Source organism: Xiphias gladius, chromosome 19 (genome assembly GCF_016859285.1).
Source record: "Xiphias gladius isolate SHS-SW01 ecotype Sanya breed wild chromosome 19, ASM1685928v1, whole genome shotgun sequence".
NCBI lineage: Eukaryota > Metazoa > Chordata > Actinopteri > Istiophoriformes > Xiphiidae > Xiphias > Xiphias gladius.
In genome coordinates, this window is record NC_053418.1 from 9,591,070 (window position 1) to 9,616,601 (window position 25,532).

The 25,532-nt window shown below is 43.3% G+C and overlaps 3 protein-coding genes across 3 annotated transcripts; all 3 read right to left on the reverse strand.

The window, feature by feature from the left end:
- Positions 1–2,244: 2,244 nt before the first annotated feature.
- Positions 2,245–7,642, reverse strand: adra2b (adrenoceptor alpha 2B). The gene is made up of 2 exons (XM_040154369.1): positions 6,866–7,642; positions 2,245–6,633 (listed from the first exon to the last, which is right to left on the reverse strand). The coding sequence occupies exon 2, from the start codon at positions 6,608–6,610 to the stop codon at positions 5,030–5,032; it is 1,581 nt and encodes a 526-aa protein (XP_040010303.1). The 5' UTR covers positions 6,611–6,633; positions 6,866–7,642; the 3' UTR covers positions 2,245–5,029.
- A 6,696-nt stretch (positions 7,643–14,338) lies between these two features.
- dusp2 (dual specificity phosphatase 2) lies at positions 14,339–17,282 on the reverse strand. Its single transcript, XM_040154372.1, has 4 exons — positions 16,620–17,282; positions 16,196–16,317; positions 15,799–16,018; positions 14,339–15,421 (listed from the first exon to the last, which is right to left on the reverse strand). The coding sequence occupies exons 1-4, from the start codon at positions 17,005–17,007 to the stop codon at positions 15,204–15,206; spliced, it is 948 nt and encodes a 315-aa protein (XP_040010306.1). The 5' UTR covers positions 17,008–17,282; the 3' UTR covers positions 14,339–15,203.
- Positions 17,283–20,532: 3,250 nt separating this feature from the next.
- Positions 20,533–25,246, reverse strand: LOC120804769 (izumo sperm-egg fusion protein 1). Its single transcript, XM_040154371.1, is given in 11 exon segments — positions 20,533–20,643; positions 21,099–21,267; positions 22,131–22,173; positions 22,175–22,282; positions 22,509–22,636; positions 22,907–22,996; positions 23,120–23,140; positions 23,259–23,342; positions 23,529–23,603; positions 23,882–24,161; positions 25,086–25,246. Coding segments are annotated over 11 exon segments (1,104 nt in total). The 5' UTR covers positions 25,164–25,246; the 3' UTR covers positions 20,533–20,615.
- Positions 25,247–25,532: the final 286 nt, after the last annotated feature.

Genomic DNA, 25,532 nt, shown 5'->3' on the forward strand with positions numbered 1-25,532 from the left:
TACAGCTGTAATCCACTGATAAAAACTCATTTTGACATGGAAATTATGTTACTTCAATGTAAATTCTACACAGTTGACTCAAGTGAATTTCCCTCCCTGACTATTGTTGGGCTGCTGCAGAAGGGCACATAATATTAAAGTCAGGAGCAATGAATAGTCGTATCAAAACAAATGCACACACAATAAATAGAAGAAGAGGAAAAAAATCCACTGTTCATCACAGAGCTAAAACAATCAAAGGATATAAGCTTAGAAACTATGTGTGGATTGGTAATAAATACACTACTCAGTAATAGAGATATGAAAAATATCTACATAAACAGATAGAGCATAGTGACATCCTTAGGAGAATTCAATTTCTAAGATGTGGTCAGGAAGGTTTAATATGTATCATTTCTTGTTGGTAGTGTTTGTGTAAACTAGTGTTAATTGTGTATACTTTGACCCCAGTAAGAGCAGTTGTTGCCAAGGTAACAGCTAATGGAGAGTCAAATAAACAATAAACAGCTACATGTCTAACCCAGATCCTAACTCTTTACCTTAATAAAGTCTTTGAACACAATGTCCTCATTTTCCAAAAATGGTCTTATTCTCAAGGTCTAAAGCTCAATTCTGTCCTCCCAAAGATAGAAGTGCACACACGCACAGGTGCACAAGCACGTGCACGCGCACACGCACGCACACACACATCGAGTACCCCTCTATTAAACAGTCACAGACTCTTAAAGCGATTCTAATCATAATTGCCTGTGCCCCCTAAAAATGACATTTTTATCACAGATTTCACAAAGCGAAAGTGCATTTTAATGTCTCTACCTTCAATAGGGCGAGAGCCTATCTGTTTTCTGTCTCTCATTTTTCATCCTGCCCCTAGGGTGTTTTCAACAGCCAAATTACAGAGTGACGATCTGGCGTTACAATGTGGAGGAGATTGGAAATAGAAAATGCTCCTCGCTGGAACGCCCTCCAAACAGATACATATTCATACTGTTGCATGCTACGTCCATCAGAAATTTAAAAATAAAGTTAATTCGTGTCTGTTTGTGTTTCGATGTTTTTGTGTATGTGTTCGCGTCTTTTGTGTGTACATCTCTCCTTATATAGGAGCTTGAGTGTGCATTTTTTTCTGTCCTGACGCTACTATCTTGTTTGAATAAGAACCTAATGAGCGTGTCGTGTTACTTGGACTCTCTCCATATGCTCTCCGGAGGGTCCACTGCCACCGACCAGGCCTGCTTTATATTCCAGCTGAGACTACAGAATTAGGAGTTTAGGGACACTGTGTCTGTATGAATATACAATGCTGTAAACAGACATCTCACGTCTCCCTATACTTGGCTAAGATATGTTATCTGTTCACCTCTGTGTGCACAGCCATGAATATGGAAATGAAACTGTGAGGACGTAAGGATGGTGTATCTTTCTTTGAGTGAAAATGTGTGTGTGTGTGTGTGTGTGTGTGTGTGTGTGTGTGTGTGTGTGTGTGTGTGTGTGTGTGTGTGTGTGTGTGTGTGTGTGTGTGTGTGTTTGTGTTTGTGTGTGAAGTGAAAGCAGGGCAGAGGCAAGATTCGGCCCTGAGAAATCACCAGACTGCTCATCAGCATAATTCAGTTACAATTCAGCATAGTATTGCTGACCTCAAATATAAAAAGCTGTCCCAACAAATGTGTGTGTGTGTGTGTGTGTGTGTGTGTGTGTGTGTGTGTGTGTGTGTGTGTGTGTGTGTGTGTGTGTGTGTGTGTGTGTGTCTCTGACTGCATCTGTGTGTGCACTGAGCATGTTTCATGAATGAATACAGTATCTCACACTTGGTGCAGGATGACACATTGAATATGTGCGTGAGTGCATACGTGATACTTGGCAACATGCTGTAATTACTTAAAGACTTCCCCTGTGTTTGTTGGCAGTAGGCAACATTATGCTGCGTCTGCTGTGGCCAAATTCTCATTTCCTACTGTGACAGGAGATCTTCTAATGACATCTTGAGGTGCCATCTGCCCACAATGTTATAAACTATTTCCTGGAGATGTGTTGCTATTCAGGGCTATATCCTAATGGCTGGAAATTGCTTTAGATTGCACTTTGGTTCAACATGTATCCTAGAAAAAAAAAAATTTTCTGCTAAAACTCTCATATTTGTTAAACAACGTAATTTTCTTACTTTTCCCTCCTGATGTTGTATTCTGAAAGTATATAAAATAAACAATCTGGACAATGACTCATGCTTTTTCAAATAGCTTTTTATTTCCAAACTGGAGAAGGATGGTGACAGATGGGGGATAAAAGATTGTGACGCTCAGACCACGTAGTTTGGTCCAAACACAGTCAGGGAAGAGACAATACAGGCAGATTCAGGGAAAAGGACGGTGATCAAGAGGCAGATTGCCGCATCTGTCACCTTTAAGCCATAATTCATACTTCTTAAAAAATAAACAAAGCAGCCTTCTCACCACATAAAGCCATAGTTGGGGGCAGGGGGGGTTGAGCAGCATTACAATTCATATTTATTGGAAACAGCCATGAATCCACAACCTCTGCAGCTGTGATTGTTATACTTGCGTTGCCGTAGCTGTTTGTATTTCTGGAGAGCAAAACACCATTTCAGTTGAGTGCAGGGAACAGGTGTACAGATGCACAGAGCTCTTGCTCTCAACCACTTTGTAAAATCAGTCATTTGAATCTCCAAGCAGCTCTGTGTGATATGGGTTATAGCCATAATGTCCTGCACAAAGCCTGCAAATCCTCCAAGTGAAAATGGCTATGTGGCTATTGCCGTGTTCGTGTTCGATTCCTTTTTCCGGAAAAGTTTGAGAAATTTTCCTGCTGTACCGTGCTCGATAAGTACCTCCATGAATGTGCTTGTATCTCTGATTTAACATTTTACTGTACTATAACTAGATGAAACAATGGTGACGAATGTTGTATTCTAGGTTCTGCATTATGCACATAACTCAAAGGTAATGTTCCTTCAGTTCAACACAAATACACCCCCCAAGCTCAAATACAGCTCAGTTTTACAAAGCAAGAGCTCGATGGCATAAATCAATTTTTGCTCTTATTCAACAAAGTAAAAATCTGTACAGTCTTCTCGCTCTTTGATCAGCTCCACTTTGCTTGACTTTTGGAACAAAAGCACAGTAAAGTAACTGAACAATAAATAGGTAACAGACAGAAAACACAAAATAGTTTGAAATAAATAATACAGTGTTTTTCGATCTTCGCCTCCCATCAAATACACCAAATATAAAGTAATACTTCGTTAAAGCAACACAGAGCCAGATATCACTGAGTCAGGCTATTTTCCTATAAGGCCCTTTGGTCCCTTGATGGTGATCACTAAAAAGCCATGTACATAATAACACTGATAAACACTGAGTTTCACCTCAATAAGATTTTCAAAAACGTAACGATAAACTACTGATCTCTCAATCGAGTGAAACATGCGCATGACAGACAGCAAACTGCTGCCTGCACCAGGAAATCTGGTCTCTGTTCTTATCAATATTACAGTAGATCCGTAGTACATAGCAGCCGGAGGAGGCACTGACACTTTCTACAGGAAAAACCTTAAAGTCAACACACACACACACACACACACACACACGCACATCATACACACTCACTCACACAGGTCAGCAGAGTTAGACAATTAGTAAATTGAAGTGTTGCTGCTGACAGCCCTTGTCCCATTGAGTCAATAAACCTGTGTGCTGTTCACAGTTACAGACACATTTTCTTTTTCTTTTTTTTTTTTTTTTTTTGAGAAAACTGACAGAGCCTCAGTCTCATGGTGAGAAAAATAAATGCACCATTCATCCTCTCGCCTCTCAGCAACTAATCAAATGTGCCATGTCGAGGTCCACTACGGGCGATGATGTGCCAGAGGCATTGGTAAAGAGTGACTCAGCCAAACGGTTCTTAGAATAACCCATGTAGGTGTAATTAGGGGTAACATTGCACATCCATAATTACATTGTTCATCTGTCGTTTACAGTCGATGTAAATAACCACTTGGTAAATACTGCTGCTCATCAGGAAGCAGGATTTCTGGAAAATAATGTTCACATGTTAAATAACAAGAATCTACTTGATTTTCAGTCTTCCGCTGATGCAGAAGCTTATTCTATATTTCGTGATAGGAGAAAGCTGAGAGTGTCATTACAAACAACCTGAGTGTCCACTATGGCCCCTGCGAAGCCAAGAGCAAGCTGTCTGACCTGAAGTCTTTCTACTTAATAGTCCGCAAGTTCAGTCTGAAAGGGTGTCCTTGTCTGTGCTGTTACGTTTGAGATCATCAGAAACCTTCGCTTGTTGTTGCACTTTTAGATAAAATCGAGAAACACATGTTTGCCCTGCAGCTGGGCAAATTAAGACTGCAGACGTAAGAAATCACCACCAACCTTGTGCGCTCCTTGTGCTCTGTATTGATAAATAAAGGGCCCTAGGCTCATAGGAATTTAAAGTCACTTTTCCTTCTTTTCATCAGTTTTCTTTCCCCAGTAGTCCTGGAATCCTCACAAAAAAACTTATATATTATGTATTAAATAATCTTTATTTCTATTTAAGTGTTCTCAATAGTTTCCTGCATTCTTCAAGACCTTCTGTTTTTTTGTATATTTCTTCTATGACGTTGCACCACTCTTTGTCCTAGTAATATCCATTACACTGTGTGATCTGGAGGTAAAACCTTGCATTCAAAATCTTGTCAGCAATACTGAGGTGGTAAGCAGTTTAGTGTAGTCTAGCCCTGCCTCTGGTCCGTGTCCTGTTTTCACCCACACCCTGTAAAAATTATGTGTGTATCAGCTGCCAGCTAGGATTTCACAGCCCAAGTTGCCTGTTTACGCACACTGTGGCTGTAAAAGAGTGGCTCTCAGCTCTGAATTTTATGCTGGAATTTCCACAGTTCAACGGATTTTTAAAACAGCCCTTTCAGTGTTCCGAAAAAAGGAAATGATTGTTTTGTTTTTTTTCTATGCCTCAGGAGTAGCAATTTTTGTGTCCATGTCCTATACAGTGGATTTGTATGCTAAAAGAAAGTACCCTTGGTGCTTCTGCACAGTATCTTTTTGAAGGCCTTTCTGAAGTCTTTGTTGAAGATGGTGTATATGACTGGGTTGAGCGAAGAGTTGCAGTAACCGATCCAGAAGAAAAACTTAAAGAGTGGATCGGGGATGGCGCAGGTCTCCGGGCACACTGCCTGCAGAGAGTAGGAGAAGAAGAATGGGAACCAGCACACCACAAAGACACCAATGACCACTGCCAGAACAAAGGTGAAACGTTTCTCTCTGTTGACCATGGCTTTACGCCTCGCTGCTCCAGGGTTGTTCTCTGTTTTTGACTTCCTCCCTGGCACCAGCCGAGCCCCCTTTGAAGTGGCGATCAAGTCCCGGTAGCGCTTGACTGAGGCCGGGGAGTGGATCCCCCCTCCTGCAGGTGACCCGGGCATGCTGGTGCTGCCTCGGCCTCCTCCATGGCTGTGCTCCATATCGCTCTCTGTGCTTGAGCTGTCGCCATTGTTATTGTCTGCTTTTTTCCCTCTCTGCTGCTTGCCCTTCTTCCCCTTTTTAGTCTTGGCGGGGGCAGACTGAGGCAGAGAGGAGGGGGTCGAGGGGCCACGAGGAGAGGTATCAAGGGTGGCTGTAACGGGGGTCATGGCTGGAGAAGGTGATGGGGGTTGAAGGAGATTATTTGATGTGGGATTGTGGGAGGTTTGAGACTCTCCTGGGGATGGAGAAGGGGTGATGGCAAGGGTGGGGGGTCTGGCATTGGAGGTTTTGTTGGATGACGGGGGTGTGCTCTCTTCATCATCCTTCCCATTGGCCTGCACATGTCGTGGAGGCTGGCTCGGTGTGGCACAGCCAACCCCGTCCTTCCTGGGCTCTCCCGGTGGGCATCGTGTTCTCTGTTTGGCTATTTGGTAGATTCTTACGTAGACCAGGATCATGATGAGGCATGGGGCGAAGAAGGAGCCGATGGTGGAGTAAAGGATGTACCAGCGTTCATCATTTAGCTGGCACTGTGGTCCTCTCTCTGTCCCCAGGTCCCCTGCCTCGCTTTTGTTCAACGAGAGCAGGGGAGGGAAGGAGATGATGGCAGAGATGAGCCACACCACCACAATAGCGGCTTTGATGCGCCTGGGAGTCCGCTGACGCCCGTAAGTGACCCGGGAAATTGACAGGTAGCGGTCCAGTGAGATGGCGCAGAGGTGCACGATGGAAGAGGTGCAGAACAACACATCCAGCGCCAAGTAGATCTCACACCACAGAGACTTGAAGTACCAGTAGCCGAGAAGTTCATTGGCCAGAGAAAAGGGGATGATGAGAGTGGCCACTAATATGTCCGCAGCAGCCAGTGACACTAAGAACAGATTCTGCGGACCTCGGAGCGACCGGCTGGTGAGGACGGCGATGATGACCATGATGTTCCCCACGATGGTGAAGACGACCATCAGGGTTATGGCGGTGGCGAAGGCCGCCGTGGCTTCAGGGGAGTAAGGGGCGAGCTTCAGGACGCTCTGGTTGCAGGGGACGGAGGCTCCGGAGCTGCTCACACTGCTGTTCCAGCCGCTCAGCTCCATGGAGCAGCTGCTGTCCAGACCCGAGGCCATGCTGGGATTAGCTTTCCAGGAGTCTTTACAGATAAACAAAGATATATATATATATATAATATAATATAATATATATATATATATATATATATATATATATATATATGGTCACTGTATAAAATTTGTTTGAAGAATGTATTTCATTAAGGTTTTTTTTTAAAATTTGTTACAAGATTACCATTTGTTGTTTGTGCACAATAAAATACTGGGTTTACATTTTAAATGATACATGTGATTATATCGGGTCATATTTACCTCAGTTGTTCTCGTTTTGTGTCTGTGTTGTTTCCAAATGTTAGCTCCCTTGCATCCTCCACGGCAGGTCTTCCAAGTCCATTTCAAGCATACAAACAGTCCCGGGCAGTGAGTGAGGACGCGGATCGCTGTATTTCAATTAAAACGCCTCGCCACTTTGTAGAACACAAGTAATTTTCTGTGCGACGCTGACCGCTTTGCGTCCGCCTTTGCAGAGTTACAGTGCAGCCCACAGAGCTAGAACTTCTTTAACGCACGAGGATTGATCCGTTTTTCTAATTGGAAGATTTAATTTATGATAATCTAATTTTGGGGTCGTTTACTGCGAGGCGACAATGAATATAGGCGATTGGTTTACAGTAAATAATCTCGAGACTTTTCGGCACATCTCCGTGCGTCTTCGTTTGGAGACGCGCATATACATGACCGTCTCCTGCGCACGGCGGTCGCAGAAGGGCTTACACAAAGTGAATTAAAGTTCATGTAAGTGTTTACAGTGATTCGCTCATACAAAGATACTGGCGTTTCCCCTGGTGCCCGCGTTTGCAGCGATTCGAACGGGAGAAAGCTCAAAGTTAACCTCGAGCTCTCCAGCCCTGCGCACGAAGCCAGGCATGTAAGTCAAAACGCGTCGTTTCCGTCGATGGTGAAATGGTCCCTCCAGAGCAGCTCCAGTCTGGGGTCCGCAGCGCTCCGCAGAGCACAGACTGGAGTTGTGTCGCGGCGCCTCGGCGCTTCTGCCTCCTCAGAAGTTCGCCGGGATGCCTAGATCCGGCCGCTCCGCTGGCTCACATCGCCGGCTCCCTCGGAGAGGCGTAGCGGCATCTTCACTTGTGAACACGACCTTACCACGAAATCTAATAAGTGGGGTGCCTCCCATCTCCCTCTTCCGCTTCTTTTGAGAGTCGGTGATGTCATTGTGGGGCGGTGGGCGTCATGGGATCCTTACTTTCTCTACCCCTCCAGCTCCCCTCCCTCCCTCTTTCCCTCTCACGCATATTCATATGCCAGCGCAGGAATATTAGAAATGGCTTTCTGGGGGGGCACTGCCTCGGTCAATTTACTCCACGGGACGCTGGGGTGTCCAGCTGAACACCCACTTAGTAATTCATCATCATCGTCACCATCATCATCATCATCATCATCATCATCATCCTCCTCCTCCTCACATGTGGCATTGCACACAACGCACAGCACCCCGTTTGAAAGCCTGCATGGTGTCTGCATCTGTAGACTTTGCTCTTGCCTCCACGTGAGGTTCACCAGCTCGAGCAGCTGGAGATGGAGTTAGTCGCTGAGGGGGGGGGACACGAGCGCTCGCGTGGGCTACCTAAGCTGGCCACAGGCCTCTTCGCTGGTTTTTGGTCAGGTTAGGTGAGACCCGTGTTTCACCGTGGCCATCAACCGTACGTCCTAGATAACCACAGGTAGAGCGTGTTAAGGAAGGGCTCACCCTCAGCTGTTTTTTTGTTTTTGTTTTTCTAAATAGGTGTAGCAAAACCATAGAAAAGTCTACAAATTAAGATATTCAGAGTGCTAAATTACTGATGCACCAAACAGTGGGTGGTCTGCCTACGCCAGTGGGAAGTTTAAACCCGAGCAATTAGCCGCATATTTTTATGAGGTTACATGTTTTGCATAGGCTATAAAAACCGTATTCTGCGAAGAAACTGGTTTACCATCATCACAGAAATGTTGCAGTAAAAATGATTTTTATTTTTTTTTTTTTCCTGATGAAATCTGAAGTCTCCTCATGCTCGGCTACCTCCACTTCGAATCTTCAATGCACTGTGTTGCCTTCCACCTCTGCTCACCGTGCGACGTGCGGGGCGAGGGTACGAGGCACTTGCCGTGGCTCGCTGTGCTCATGCATTTACATCGTCACTTGACTTCCATTTCAATCCCTCTGCACTATGCGCCCTACAACAGCTCCTGCCCCCAGAAGCATCCGCGGCATCCCTCATATTTTCTTTTTGTCGCCCTATCCGAGATCAAGTGCCCGATTGTTCAGTTAGGGAGCGAAAGCTGCGTCATGCCGGCTGTTTCACCGAAGCCATAAATTAAACCGTAGCCGAGTTTTTATCTCGTGGTGTTTGAAGGCAGGTAGGCGGCCTTTGTGTTGGAAACTCAGTCACAATGACAACAACTCAAACAAGCATTACTCAACACACACACACACACACACACACACACACACACACACACACACACACACACACCAGCCTACACATGCACACACACAATCTTATGAATGGCATGTGGGAAGGAGGTCCTGCTCGCTTGTTTTTCTAGTGTTTTTCTAGCGCCCCTCACCCCCTCGCCACCACCACGTATACACACACACACACACACACACACACACACACACACTCACACAATACTGCTTTAATGAGAGAGAAACCCAGCTAGCCACCCATGGAATTACAATTGGGAGCCCTGCTCTCTGATTGTGTGACCTGAAGCTGCAGCCAATAATGGCTGCACACTTTTTCGCCCCACGCTACACATTCTAAATATAAAGGGAGAGAGAATAAAGCTTTTAGCGGGAGTGTGCACTCCAATCAAGTGTCTCTGTTTCCGTGGGAGAACTGTGCTTAGTAACACGCTGAAAATGCATTCTGGGGGAGAGGGGTGTGTCACTGATGCCAAGGTTACAGAGACCGAGCAGCGTGCAGCGTTCACTGCACAGTACACCCGCTCCTGAAGAGCTTGTTGTATAAGAGCATGTACAAACGTGTACGCCCACTCACACATACAGCATAATACACAAGGTTTGAGGACCTTCTGCTGTCATAGATCATGCACTTGGGATCAGTGATTCCAGCTTGATATCCAGACTGGAAAAGTTTGCACCTGGTCTAGAAAGGGCACTCGCTCTTTGAGAAAGCTTTATGCGCTTTGGAAAAGTTTAATTCTCTTCCAAACGAAAGGCCTGAAGTCCCATGGTATAGTAAGACTTAACGTAACTAAAAAGGAGTCTTTAAAATTTGATTTCCAAATGAGTGCCAGATGAACTGCAGCCAGGCAAGCATAATGCAGGGTTGTGGTGGGAGGATGTGCACAGTATGGCTCAGGTCCAGATCAATGACAGCACAGTACCTGCCCTTTGGATGCTTTCAATTTACACTTAGGCTTGGTTCTGCCTCCCGTTTTCTGTTTCTGTGCGTGTGTGTGTGTGTGTACGCGTGCCTGCTGGTGTACTTCTACCTGTATCAGGAGTTTGGGAAAGTGAGGACATTTTGGCTGGTCTTCTCTTCTTCAGAGGGCGAAGACTTGGGTTTACGGTTAAAGTTGGTTAAATTTGGTTTAGGTTCAGTAAGGTACTGGTTGGGGTTAGGCATGTATCTGTGATGTTTAAGGTTAGGGTTAGGAGATAGAACAGCACCATTTTTGGCTTGTGACCCCTTAAGAAAGTAATGTCTTCTTGCGACTCGCTGCCATTGGTTGCATTTGACTATGAGTTGCAAGCAGGCCAACCAAAGAGCGATTTCCTCTTTTCAGAGGCCTAAAGACATAGAAATAGTCAGTATCTTTACAATAAAAACAACAAAGATTGGGAGAAAAGTCGGAAAAAATTTACATAGCAGAATATGTTTTCATGTTATTTCTCACCTGTTCATATTCTCCTGACCCCTTCCACTGGACTCAGGAAGGCATTATATCGGTGCGGTTCCTCTGAAGTTGCATTACAAGTAATAACGTAACAACTGTTTGCGTGTGTTTGCAACCTGCAAACAATTACAGGGAGCACTCCCAGATGGTCAAACAGTTATTTTCCTGACTGCATTTGTAACGATGAGAACTGCTGCTTGTGTATGTGCCTGCCGGCCTGAGCATGCATGTTTTATATCCCAACACTGTAATCCTCCAGCTAACAATATCACACATATGGCTCATATGATCTATTAGGAGTTTTTTCTGAATTGGATTTCTTGTTTGAGTGACACAATCTTCAGCTGGGAATAGCAAATAGTGTAAATCACTACATCCAACAGAAGCGTGATCCCTGTGCAAATCCCTAATCTCTCATGCACGCATACACACCATTGGTAGGGATTCACACAGCCTAATGTAATATGACTGAGCCTGACTCTAGTTTAATTTGGACACGGAGTGTGAATAACTGACTGACAAATGAGTTGAGAGAGACATTCAAATGAAGGGAGGTGGAACAATCTGACTCCAGAGATAAATAAATGACCAATTGAAATGATCCTAAAAGTCATTAGCACATACAGAAATGTATGTTAATTGTTAAATGTTGGCTTATCTGTGTTATGATGGTAATAAAAAGGCTGCAACAGTTAATAAATAGTCAGCTGGTGTCATCTGCTGGACACTTCTGAATCATCTTGATTTCTAGTAATTTCAAAAGATGTCAGTAGAGAGCACTGTCTCACTACAAACTAATCTGGAATACCAGTGCCACTGTTTTGGTGATGACACAGGGGATAATCTGACTGAGTTTTCCTTGGAAACTACCTTCAGTTGTGGAAGAAATACTCAAATCCTTTACTTAAATATATCTACCTGTGCAACAATATAAAAATACCACATTACAAGTGAAAGTCCTGTATTCACAATCCTACTTGATGTAAAAGTAAGTATCGTCAGCAAAATGTACTTAAAGTATTAAAAGTGAGGAGTCTGGCTACACAAATTTGTATTAGCTTTTCAAGCTTTTCTCTAATCTTTGCTTTTTTTGTGAAATACTGGATAATTTGACCTCTTGTGGCCTCAGTCATTTCAATTAAACATTTGAGAAATTTAGAGGAGAAATCTCTTTGGTGTAAATACTAACATGTGACAACAAATAGACACTGCTTTTTATGAAGCGGTCACATGCCAAGGGTTTGAAACTACTGGCTTATCATATGTTTTTTAGTGTAAATTCTTAATCTTAAAAATAACTGGTAACTATAGCTGTCGAAGCTGTAGTAAATGTTCTTAGTTATTTTCCGCCACTTAGTAGCTGTACAGTCAACAGTGACTATATTCTTTAAAACCAATTCTAGTATTTATTTATCTTCTCCTTTTCATAGATAGATGGATAGATAGATAGATAGATAGATAGATAGGTATCTTTGCCCTCTGTCTGGAAAACTGTGGATAATGGAAGGAAGAAGTCAAGCGCAAAAGTTAAGTTAAGCTTGCCAACATGTTGGGCAATGGATACTTGCAAATGAGAGGAAGTGGATTATATGAGATATGGCTGACGCAGGAGTGTGGGTGGCATGTAGTGCATTCAGAAAGTCAAACATTTGGGCCCTTTTTCAATTCCTCTCTGCAGATCCTCTCAAGCTCTGTCAGGTTGGCTGGGGACTGTCGGTAAACAGCCATTTTCAGGTCTCTCCAGAGATGCTCAGTTTGGTTCTAGTCATGGCTCTGGCTGGGCGACTCAAGGACATTCACAGAATCCCTAAACTGCTCCTGCGTTGTCTTGGCAGTGTGCTTAGGTTCATTGTCCTGTTGGAAGGTGAACCTTTGGCCCAGTCTGAGGTCTTGAGTCCCCTGGACCAGGTTTTCATTAAGTATATCTCTGTAGTTCGCTCTGGTCAGCTTTCCCTTAACCCTGAATAATCTCTCTGTCCCTGCTCCATAAAAAGACCCTCACAGGATGATGATGATGCCACCACCATGCTTCACTGCTGGGATGGTATTGGGCCGGTGATGAGTGGTGCCTGGTTTCCTCCAGACATGACACTTAGAAATGAGGCCAAACAGTTCCATCCAGACCAGAGAATCATGTTTCTCACAGTCTGAGACTCCTTTAGGGGCTTTTTTTTTTTGCAAAATCCAAGTTTGCTTTCATGTGTCTTTCACTGAGAAGAGGCTTCCGTCTTGCCACTCTGCCATAAAGCCCAGATCAGTGGAGTGCATCAGTGATGGTTGTCCTTCTTGAATTTTCTCCCATCTCCACAAAGGATCTCTGCATCAGCCAGACGGACCATCGGGTTCTTGGTCACCTCTCTTACCAAGGCCCTTCTCCCCTGATTGCTCAGTTTGGCCGGGCGCCCAGCTCTACGAAGAGCTCCGTTGTTCTTAACATCTTCCATTGAAGAATTATGGTGGCCAATGTGCTCTTGGGAACCTTCAGTGAAGCAGAATTTTTATTTTTATTATTATTGTAGCCTTCCCCAGATCTGTACCTCGACACCAATCCTCTCTCCGATCGCCAATCTCCACAGGCCATTCCTTCAACCTCATGGCTTGGTTTTTGCTCCGATATGCATTGTCACCTGTGAGACCTTATATAAACAGGTGTGTGCCTTTCAAAATCATGTCCAATCAACTGAATTTACCACAGGTGGACTCCAGTCAAGGTGCAGACACATCTCAAAGATGTTCAAGAGAAATGGGAGGCACCTGAGCTAAAGTTCAAGTGTCATAACAAAACATCTGAATACTTATGTAAAATTTCTAAAATTTTGTTTCCGCTTTGTCATGATCGGGTTTTGAGTGTAGATTGATGAGGGAAAATTTAAATGATTGTAGCATAAGGCTGCAACATAACAAAACGTGGAAAAAGTGACGGAGTCTGAGTACTTTCTGGATGCACTGTAATTAGCATTAGGGGATGTGTTAGTGGTGTCAGCTGGTCCTTAATGCACTGTTAGTGGTAGTTCTTTTTCATTTCATCTGTATTGGTCAAGTTTAGAGTCTACTGCATTTTGTTTAAAGCAAAAAGTACTAAAGATATTATTTAAACAACTCAATGCTCAAACCTCAGTTGTGAACTGTGTAGAATTTCAGTGTCTGGAAAGGCAACTTTTACCCAGGATGGTATGAGGTACCGTGTCTATAATTCTTGTGACCTATAGAAGCCTGTGGTTGACATGCTTAAATGTAGCTCAGGGTGGATGTGATACCTGTAATAGTACAGCTGAAATCTAACAAAATGAGGAACCAGCTGCATGCACTATGTAACATGAAGGTATTGTTTTACTTGTGTGCTATGAGGGCAAAACATCATGACCACAATTCAATCATTGATATGGAATTTCCAGACTTCCTGATTACAATGCCTTTGATGGCTTTCCACTCTCGCAAGTGTATTTCTCTGCTAAATTCCCTCTGTCAAATGTTCGGACTTGTCCTCACAAGGTGAGTTAGTGGAAGTGAAATTTATGTCAGTGGCTGTCGAAGTCAAAAGGACTTGAGACTGCAAAACCCACTCTCTTTGGATAATCCTCCAAAACACTCAGCAGTGCACAGTTTTAATACTTCCTAAATCAGCAAGAGCGAATGAAGTGCAGCAAGGTCAGCGTGAAATGATGCATTTGTACAGTGCTCTGCCAAAAGACTGCAACACACTCAGTTCTAACTGGTCTGAGATTACTTTGTAATGTACAGTGTTACAGAATATCAATTGACCATTTTTTTTTTTTTTTTTTGAGAGAAGGAAGGAATGTAGTGTGTTATACAGCATGTATGAAATAAGGACATTATTATACAGAGTAAACAGACTCAGTGTGTGCTCCACCATGTTTTGTATTTCAGCAGAAAAACAGTAGGAATCAGCAAAAACCTTGGAGGTATAAAGTGCAGTAGCAGACAGAGATAATAGTAACACTGTCTTAACAAATGCTGAAATAATAAATAAAAATAAAAATTCTATTCACATGATAAAAACACAACAACTTCATCCAGTTTGAGTGTACTAAGTGTAATCTATCTCAGGACACAGAATGATTAAACTTAATGATTGGACACCAATTCTGGTTAGTGCATTTTTATAAATTAGACAATAAACTAGAGATTCATCCAGTATTGCTGTATACGTAGTTAACACAGTGTTGTCTCATGAAAACACATGACATGTCACAGTTGTCGGACCGTGTAAGAATGACTTTCAGTTTTGAAAATAAGACAGCCCTTGCAAATTCAGGCACGTAAACCAAACAAAGTAACACACAAACCCACACAGAATCAGACAAGCAGGCACAATTCCCCTCAACTGCAAAACGTCAGGGGAATTACCTCATAGCTGCTCCAACTTGCTGGCTCAGAGTCGCAATTGTTCATAATGTGGTCATTACAGAGGGGTTTATCTTGCCAACTGCTGTCTGGTGCACCAGGATCCCATTCGTCAGTTTCCACTGAAAGCAGGAATCCAGATGAACCAACCACAAAATTAGCTTTTCTGTGCATGCACCGAGTTCTGTTGTGTACTGGTTTCAATAGTACAAACAGTACATTTTTACAAATGTTTTGAGTCCTGATAATGCTCTGAGTCCAGCACAATGCCTACAGGAGGCAGGATGATATAACAAAACAAACAAACAAGCAAAAAAGGTTCGGTCATGTAAATGCCCTTCCTCTCAATACGCCCGGGTCGTCATCCCTGGCAGAGAACGTCGGTCTCAAACTGCAGCAGCTGCCCCATGAAGGCCAGGTTGGGCGAGATGACATGGCGGCGCTGCTTGACAAAGTCGAAGGCCTCGTCCAGCCGGACGCGCTGCGTGCGCATCAGGTAGGCCAGGCAGATGGTGGCAGAGCGGGAGATACCCGCCTGGCAATGCACCAGCACCCGACCACCGCTCTGCTTCACCGAGTCTGTGGGCGGGACGGAGAGGGGTAGAGAGATCAGCGTGTTGTGCTCCAACTTCACACGAGTTCCTCTGAGATCAGTGAGAACGTCTTACAGGCAGAAGTACGCATAGAGCTTTGAACAGCTCGCCCGAAGGCGCAGTCGAGCGCTAACGGAAATTTAACCATTGAGTTGGTTCATATGGTCTGATATGTTAGTGTTAGGAAAAAAAGGGCTCGTTTAACTAAGATGAGTCTAATTCACTGTGGTGGATCTGCTAAGTTCGCTGGAGTTTGGACGGACGTTAAAGCGAGAAAATAACGAGCGAACTCTCATTCGAGGGGTCAAACTGTTCACAGGTGGAAAGGGCCTGTGGATGTTCAGGGGGGGGGGGGGGACTCACCGATGAAGGCGATGGCTGTGGAGAAGCAGGCCCTGATGTCGGTGGCCAGGTTGTCCTCCACGGTGAGCCGCAGGTACTCGAGCTCCCCCTCGTAGAAGTTGGGGCAGGTGGAGGAGACGTTGAGCACGGCCGTGATGCCCGCAGCTGCGAGGGTCTCTCTGCGGGAGGAGTGGACAGCACTGCCCAGAAACAGGAAGGGCAGCAGCTCCACTGGACCATCCTGCGAATTGGCAAGATCAAGACAGAGACCGTGTTTAAAACCAACAATAATCCAGATGCAGTTTGGTCTTATTTCATTCATTCTATCTGTAGATAACTGTTTGATGCAAACACTTTGATTTTTCAGTTCTACGACATTATGTTTTATCCCTTTACAAAAGGTACATTTTATTTTTACCTGATCATATGCTGGCGTCCTCCGACCCGTCACTGTTGGCTCCGGTTCCACTGTAGAGAGGTGGTTGCTGGCGGAGTGGTAACAGAGCTCTGAGTACGCCTCTGAAAATCCCTCAAATCCACCTAAATGGAGGTCACAAAACATTGGCTAAGCCCCAAGCTCTCACCAAAGTCCTGCTTAAAAATGTGTCGATGTATGAGCAACAGTAATGAAGGGGTAAACATGAGAAGGAAGTCTGTATATATTCATTTTTAAAATTACAAGTTCAACAGTTTGTTTATCCTCTAGGCTTGATTATGGAGACGCATTAGTAGCTGATGTTTTTGTCTTGCAAATACATCAAAAGCTCAATTTCAACAGTGGACTATAATAAAGTTTTTTGGGTGAATCAAAACAGATTGAAAAGGTATTTAAGTCTCGTTACCATGTAGAAAGCAGATCTGCGTCTGGACTTCGTTTTGAAGGGCGGTGAGCAGCATCTGGGCCACGCTCTCTGCCTTCAGCTCGGCCACGGAGCGGCTGCTCCCATCCACCACCACCACGGGGGAGAACTCCCCGCGCCGCAGCCGACCCAGGAGCGCCTTGTCCGGGATGAGCCACTCCAGAGCCACCATCGAGCTCTTGGACCTTCGACGCAGCATGGAGTTCCAGTTGACGTTGCGGGACTCGCAAATGTGCGCCCAGGAGAAATCGAGGAAAGGTCTGCAGTCCAGCACCACACACCCAGCAGAGGTGTACTGGTCCCGGGGGGTCCTGAGTATGTGAACCAGCTCATTGCCAGTAATTTCCAAAAGCTCACTGCTTGAAGTCATGGCTTAAAAAGTAGGTTCGAAATAATGCAAAAGTAATAAATAATAAAATGTTCTTTAAAACTGAAAATAAGCTACTAGCGAATAAGAATTTTTTTTTTTTAGTGTTTCTTTCCGTACCAATTTAAAGTTGATGAGGTGAGATGTTTTTTAAAATCTACCGTAATGTATCTGGAGAGTACTTCAACGTTAGCTCAGTTAGAATGCGCTTTAGATTTTGAGTTTCACTTGTTCATTGATAACAGCTGTGGGTGGGGCGAGGTCATCGTGGCCCTTCCTCGTTTTCCACGGGAGGAACGACGTCAGAGGCGGAACGACCATATATGGCCTGCCCGGCACTCCTTATATGGACACTGACGTCAAACCTGATTTTCCTACTGCGCACGTGGTCGTTTGGGGTTATCCCGTGTTTATGTGTTGAATGACGTTATGCCCCGCCACCCCCACCCCCACCCCCCACCCCATCCTGCCTGAAACAGCAGCCCTCAGAGGAAAGGGTGAAGTCTGAATTTTGTTATTTGGGTTTGATTAAACCCGAGCTTCTCTAGGCCACTGCATGACTGCTTCTGTTTCCTTGCCCCATGCAGACAAAAGTAACCCTTTCCCTCATGCTTTCCTCTTGTTTATCATGCATTCAACTGGGGGGGGGGAGTAAAATGTTGCAATGATAAAATGCCAGAACGGACTTGAATTGCTTTGTTTCTGCTCTGATGGGAAATGGAAAGCACCTGTATCTTTCTTGTCTAGTAGATAAAAGCATATTGCACTGCAAAAAAAAAAAAAAAAAAAAAAAAAATCTCTGCCTGACTGTTGCACAGTTGACTGGTTATATAAAACGCACAGATACAGCTATTGTCTCTTCTCATTTTATGCATTTTCAGACAGAGTTCCTTGTATGGATGACACGATTTTGTCGCATAGAAACATGTCATTATGCAAACGGATGAGGTGGAAAGTAACTTATAAAACTTGCACTTTGAGCACACTTTACTTACACTCAAGGGAAAAGGCTGGTGAAACTCTATATTTCTGTTATTGTCAAAAAAATCAACCACCACTGCATTATTTTAGTCTGCTGAGGACATCATCTTTAAAAGCAAGTCACAAATACATAATTAAAAACAAAAAAGGCCAAGTAATTTCCTTTAACAGCAGGACACTGTAGTTTCTGGTAAACATTGCTCAAACAAAAATAAATTGGGGACTATTCTCAGCTGCGGATTTGCTGCACTAGTAAGTTTTTGGTATGGACTCAAAATTAACTACAGTGCCCTTGGTCAATGCAATATGGCTCACTGATGTAGTTTTAATAGTTTCCAACCATGACACAGAGGAGTAAGATATATCAGACTCTGGCTACACAGATAATACCTGTTTGTAGGATCGATTTATTATGAGTTTCAGTATTGTCATGGGATTGTTGACATTAAGAAAAAAAGAGCCCTAAATAAAAGGAAAGCCTCTTGCCCTCAGTTCATCAAACAGGATATTCAGTTTAGGGAAATGATGGTCACCACTCACTATTTAACTAAAAAGACCATTCATTTTTCCATGAATAAAGTTACCTATTAAAGATTACACATTAAAAAGTACTTTTTAATAATAACAATAATGAAGTGGAGACGGTACGGTGTATCAACGGACAGGAGGCCATGTTGGCTCTTTCTTGATGAATTGAGTAGGATGCTGTAGACGTCTTTTTTTTTTTACCCCGGATACAGGACAGTCACTGCCTCGTTACAGAAAAATAGTTTTTATGTGCAGTGTGGGACAGTTTATATCATAAGGTGTAATCTGATGTCTTTGTCTTCATTTCCTCATAACCCACAATCAAATCACTCTGCCTTCCCACAAACGTCTCCCACTCAAACCTCTGAATCCACTTTCTTCATCTTCCCACTTCCCTTCTCCCCCGGCTGCCTGCTGGTTCCTGAGCAGCGAGCCCACTTTGTCCCGCTCTCTCCCTGCCGAGGCTGCAATTTCAGTCCACAGCGGCGCACACATTTTGGTACGCAGTACAGCATGGCTGTCCGTAGAGCCGCTGAGCGTGCATTTACTGTAGCCTCAACATACACTTTAGGCTTTGCGCACAAACATATGAACCCACAGTGAAGCCATGAGGTCTGTTGAGTTGGAAGATTGTGACGTGAGCGTCTCTGTGTGAGGGTGTCTTAAAGAATGTTTTCGCCCCCATCCCAGCAGCGTGACAGGAAGCAGCACCGCACATACTTCCTGTCACCGGCCATACAGGCCTCACCCTCCACGCACACACACTCCCTCACGCTGCATCATTACAACCTTTGTTACATTTGTCATAGCTCATAACCCAGCCTGACTACCCCCTATTCAAAACGTTCTTAAGAAATTACCCTAAAAAAACCTGAGTAATGTTTAATGATTTCAGTGGTAAGTTAGTTACTTAATTCCGGGATGTGGTGGTTCATACACAATAAATGACTCGCTTTCACTTTCATTTGATTAGAAATATATTTTTCAGAGTGTCATGTTGGCAAGGAACCAGCCAAGAACATGTGAGGCCCGACACAATGCTGAGAGGGGTGGGCGTGAACATGTTGTTTATGGCGATGATGACGAGGCCTATCAAAGGAAATTAGACTTTTACATCAACATTGGGCTAGGTGCTCACAGTGCGTATGTCATGAGAGACAAAAAGGCAACAGCGAGCAGTAACATGCTGAGTGGCAGACTTGTAGAGCTGATGACGGGGAGGTACCGGAGATCATGACAGAACTTGTGTAAACAGAGGTGGCTATTTGCGATTCAGAAGCAGCTTATGTCATCAAAATGTACAAAGCGCACAGACTGAAGGAAACAAACAATTTAAAAGTCTGGTGACGGTGTTGTAAGAAAACAGTGACTTCAGAATGTTAAGAACACTACAAGTATTCCAAAAAATTTGACCTTACTCGGTCTCTCTGAATGGATATATGAGTAAATAAACATGAAAAGAAATCGGAATGAAAACATCTGCTGCTAGCTTTTACCCCCTCCACGTCACCCCCTCTCCTCCCACAGGGGGATTATACAGGATTAATTGGATGGCTGGGGCTATTAATCTCTGACAAACACTGTAATCCGGGAGATTTACCTCATCCCTGAGTCCTCTCATCAATGCCCACGTGACAACGTCATCTCCCCATTCAGGGGGGATGTGTCCCTGCTGGGGTCAGATCATTGATGCGTTCTGGCGAGTTGGTGCTTAATGTTACGGGAAGTTGTGGGTTTCTGGGGGATTTTTAGTGTGGGTGAGTCTTGGTTATGTTACACCAAAAACCTTCTGTTTTGTGAGCGAGAGCCCAGTGCTTGATTCACCATGATGCATTGTCGAAGATAAACAGTACGTTTACAGACACCTGTGCCAATTTCTGCCTCACAGAGCCTCATTTGCATGTAGCCAACATGTATTCTCACTTCCATGTTGCTTCTAGACATGATTTGGTACTTTATGCTGGGAACTTTATTTAACCACAGGGCAAAATGTACAACCTGAAGTGAGTAAAAAACGCCCCTGTCATTAAGGTGTGTATTTACTGTATACAGTGTCTTCATTTTCTTCGTTTTTTTTCCACCTTCCTCCTCCTTCTCGGCTCCTACGGTGCTCTCCGCTGATTCATCATCCTACAAAAAAGATCACTAACACATTAATCCTAACTTTAAGTCACAATTAAACACACACCTAAAAATAAATACATCTGCCCATTGTGTGCTCTTTATGTGTTGTTTAAATTTAAGTTAGAACCTGTTGATTTTTGCGCTGACATCATCATCTAACTGACATCACTTCCTGGAAGAAGTGACGATACTTTCAGAGAAAACAACTTAATGGTGCGCTCAGTTCAGCTATAAACAATGAACTTATTTATATATCTATTGTCGCTTCATATGACATACACCTAAGCCTCATAAATCATGATTCAACCCTCAAGCTGCATGACAACATGATCGCTTTCTTCGTCTTGCGTCATTTAAGTTGTCATGATCTCTGACTGTTCAGTGTCACGTCTTTTACCTCCACCCTTCCTGCTAACCTCTCAGCCTCTCTTTCTCCCCTCCACCCACTAACTGCCGCTCACCCCAGGACAACTGTGAGGCCTACGCTCGCTGCCAGACTCAGAGCCGTAACCATGGCGATGACTGGCACCAGCAGGCCCTCCGTAGGCTGAAAAGGTGAGTATTCGTCTCCATGAGGCGGAGAGGGCAGGGTGACGAGGGGTCGGTGAGTTCGGTCAGGCAAAGGGTCGACTGTGCGGAAGTAGGACGAAAGTAACAGAGAGATGCGTTAATAGAGTTGTAGAGTAGTTTTTGTGTGGAGGAAAATATAAAGCCAGAACTTTACACCTTTCAGTTTCTTCCTGATCGACTATAAGTAGGGGTTCTCACATGATTTTGCTTGTCGCCATCTTCCAAACAGACACAGTAGGCCACGGGCTCCCTTTACAAAAGGTTTTCTCACAGGGAATTTATTTTAGCTATTGTTGGTACTGCATGCATTAGGTACTAGTTGGGAGAAACCAGCCAGTTTTGAGAAGTAGTTTTTTATGCATCCTCTGATTGGGATTATTTTGTAAGGCAATTCTATTTACAGTACATAGCAAATTTTAATAAGGGTAAACTCAATGTGCTTTTTATTAAAATCCGTACAGCAATATGGAACATGTATAGAGTACACTAAATAAAATATCAGAAAGCCAACAGAGCAACAAGAGAAAACAGAAAAAACACCCAATGTCTTAAAGAAATTGACACACTCTGCATCCACCCAACAGACACAAAGCACAAACACAGACACAATAACTTATTATAAGCCTTAATTTGAGCACGCAGTGAGTTTATTTTCTAATTTTTCTTGGGGCCTCCTTCAGCATCCTAGAATGTTAGAATATCTAAACCGGAACATTTGTCTACAAATTGTTTTACAGATTTTAACGGGTTTTATTCAGTGCCAATTATTTAGAGTATACGAATGTTTGGAGCATTTGTTCTCTTATGCGGCAACTGTTCAAACGTGCGAAATGAACTCAGATGTGATGTTGCCTTTTGCCCTTTAGGAGCTGAATTATCTGACAGTTTTTCAGTAACGATGTGTCTAAGCGCTGTAACTCTACCGGTGAGCAGGAAAGTGACTCGGTAGAAGATGGTTCCATTTCGGGCCCCGCAGAGAGCAGCGATATATCCCTTGTTCATCCACATGCAGCTGATTTAGCACCGCAGCCGAGTCGTCTGTCACTACCAAGGCTTTGAAGTCACTCTCATCCAGCTGCAATGAAGTGAAACTTGGAAGTTAGTGGGTGTGACAGCTGGTGGACAGCAAATATGCATATTCACGAGTAAAGCTAAATAAATGTAATTTATGGGAATCGGGAAGTATGCAAAGTGGTTGAAAAGGGGTAAATTTCTACTTCAGTGGTTTACAAGTGGCAAATTACTTCTTATGTTTCTGTTTTGGTTGTCATTTGAGAAAGAGACAGTAATATCAGAGAGACCTTTTTAGTTCCCGGCACTCCTGGGGCCCAGGAGTAGTGGTATTCTGGTTTTCCCAACAGAAGACGATGCCATGGAAGAAAACAATTCAACACTGCTTGGCCTCCCTCCTCAGCCTGCACTGGGTATTCTGGAGAGAGGGTGAGAGGGGGGAGGTGAGAGAGAGCGATGCTTCATTCATTTGCATCTGGATTACTTGAATAATCTTTTCATTAGCCCTGCACATGGGCAGCCAGCAGCAGTGCCTCGCTTAAGAACACACTCACACACTCGTGACAGCGTGTGTCCATGTCCTCTGAAGAACAGTGAACTCTAACCACATAGCTAAGACTTCCCCTCATCCTCTCACCCACCCACTCGCCAACAACATTCATACACGAACAAACACATAGAAATATACCACCGCAGTCCTGCTTGCCAGACGGAGAGAGACAGGTGTATGTCTTGTAGCGGCAAGAGAAGCAATCCATTACTCTTCGATTCAGAAGCCCTGAGAAACAAACACACACATGCGCACACACGTGCCTGGTAAACACGCACGGTATGTATGGTACTGTGTGCATTCAAGGATTTACAGTGACACAGACGGAAGAGCCAGACAGAACAAACTTACCACACTTGTTGGGGCATAATCCTGAGGGAGAGACAAATAAGTGATCTGAAACTACTGCATCTCGTACTCAGTAACTGACTTATACAAAGTGTCCTGTCTCATACTGTGCAGAACACTCACTGTTATTCATGTCAATTACCATCACGGATGAAGGCGTCCAAGTGTTTTTCTAAGATCTTCCTCCCCTTCTCCATGATCTGTATGGCTTCAAATGTTACAGAGCCTTTAGAAAGAACAGTTTTTGTCTTAAAAACTCTGGTGAATATAGAGTTTGTCTTGATTAATGTGTCATATTTAAACACATTTGGTGATGATTTGGTGTTTTGCTATAGTTTTTGTTCCAAGTTTCTAGTACTGTGTATCCATCTGGAAATAATTGCTGCGATGAATGATGTTTTTTGTTTCTTACCAGTGTGCTGGGTTTTCAGAAAGCGGTCAAATTCACTCTGGTACTCAGTTCTGGCTCTGTACAAAGTGGTGGGATCTGAGTAACGGGAAACAGATAGTCATCTTGTACTGATTTTATCATTTTACTTTGGGCACTTCACTGAGTCTTTTATCCAGAACAAAATTACAGCCACGGTGGTAAAAACTTTAGCAGCCAGATCAGAGAAAAAAAAACCTTGGTGGCCTGACAACAGTTTACAAAAATGCAATGAAAATAAAAGACAGGCTATGAGATATAAGTTGCTTTATGTGAATTATCAGCATACACCACACTCATGCCATGCCATATTGTGCTAAACCAGGTCTTGACCTCACCAATGACTCCCTTTAGTTCCCTGCTGGTCTCTTTGTAGGTCACATAAGCGTGGTCACAAATCTTTTTCATTTCAATCTGGTCGTCCACAGTGGGAGCGGACAGGACTAAGTCCTCATGTAGGAGCCTGATCTTGCGGTCACACTGCAGACAGGCCTTGGCTGCAGGGACACACCACAGCAAAGACGCCAGCATCAGCAGCATCTTCCATCTGCACCCTGAACTTCTTGCACATGAGGATGACTCACTTCGGTTCCTGTGATTTTTCAGTCGGTGCAGCTTCTGAAACAGATTTGCCAAATATTATTGCTGCTACAAACACAACTATTTCTGTTACTGCAACCATTATCACCACTTCTTTATATGTTCTTATTGCAACTGGTACTCATACTGTTAGTACCGTGCACAAGTACTAGTGTTACTGCCATCACTTCTGTCTCTACTTTTACCATTAGGCTAATTTCCACTGCCAGATAACCTGTTAGTGAAAAGAAAAATGCTGTTAAGTCCATGTTGGGCTAATTTTTTCTGGGGCAAGGTTACAGTATAGTATATATAGTGTAGTATTTTCTGTCAATTTTGTTGAGATTGTTTCATGTAACACAATTTATTGAGGAATAATCACAATTTTTAGGGCTGAAACTAACAATTATTTTAATTATTGATGAATCTTTTACTTTTTTGATGAATCATTTAGTTGCTAAAGAAAATAGTAACAAATGCCCTCACAGTTTCCCAAAGCCCAAGGTGAGGTCTTCAGATTACGTGTTCTGTCCAATTAACAGCAGAAAACCCAACAATATTCAGTTTACTATCACACAAGACGAAGAAAATCATCATTTTCTCACAACTGAAAACTGAATGTAGTGAATATTTAGTTTTTTTACTGAAAAAAATTAATATGAAACAATCAATCGTTGATCAAAATAGTTGCTGATTATTCTTTCAATCAACAAACCGATTAATTGACCCCAGGATCTCTTTATTAATGATATTTAAAGTAAACTTGCAAATTTCGTTTCTATTTAAAACAACAACAATAACAGTAATAAAGGAAACTACTAGCTAAATTACTTGACCTTTTCTACTGTCGATAATACTGCTGGCACTTCTAGCCAAGTGATACTCAGTGGAACAGTAATAACAGGAATGCCTGCATTGCTTAAGAAGATAAACAAGGATAAAAAAAAAGGACCGAGTACTTGCCTTATCATGCTCTCTCATTGTTTTATAGCCTGTTGCTGTCACCCAGTGGCAGGGAGCGTGCCACAGTAACAATAACATTATTATTGGATCTGGATAATCTCAGCCCTGTATTTTGTTCAGGACAAGTTGTCCAGTGTTGGTCCTGTGCCAGTTGATCTGGCGACACAGACTAGTCCGGCCAAATTCTGCTATTATTACATACAAGCCGCAAGAAAACTGCCTGCTCACCCTTCAAAGTAATCAAACACAAAGAGTTAATATGTTTTTTTTTAAATACAGCTAAATTACATGTATTCCCAGCATTTTGTAAATATATGAAAACCGAAAAAAGATAGAATTCTACGAATTGTATTTGATATTTGAATGGTTTCCATGGGAAACGGTAACACATAAGATTAAAAAAAAAAACACAGGCGATAATTTAAAAATAATGTTAAAAATACCTAA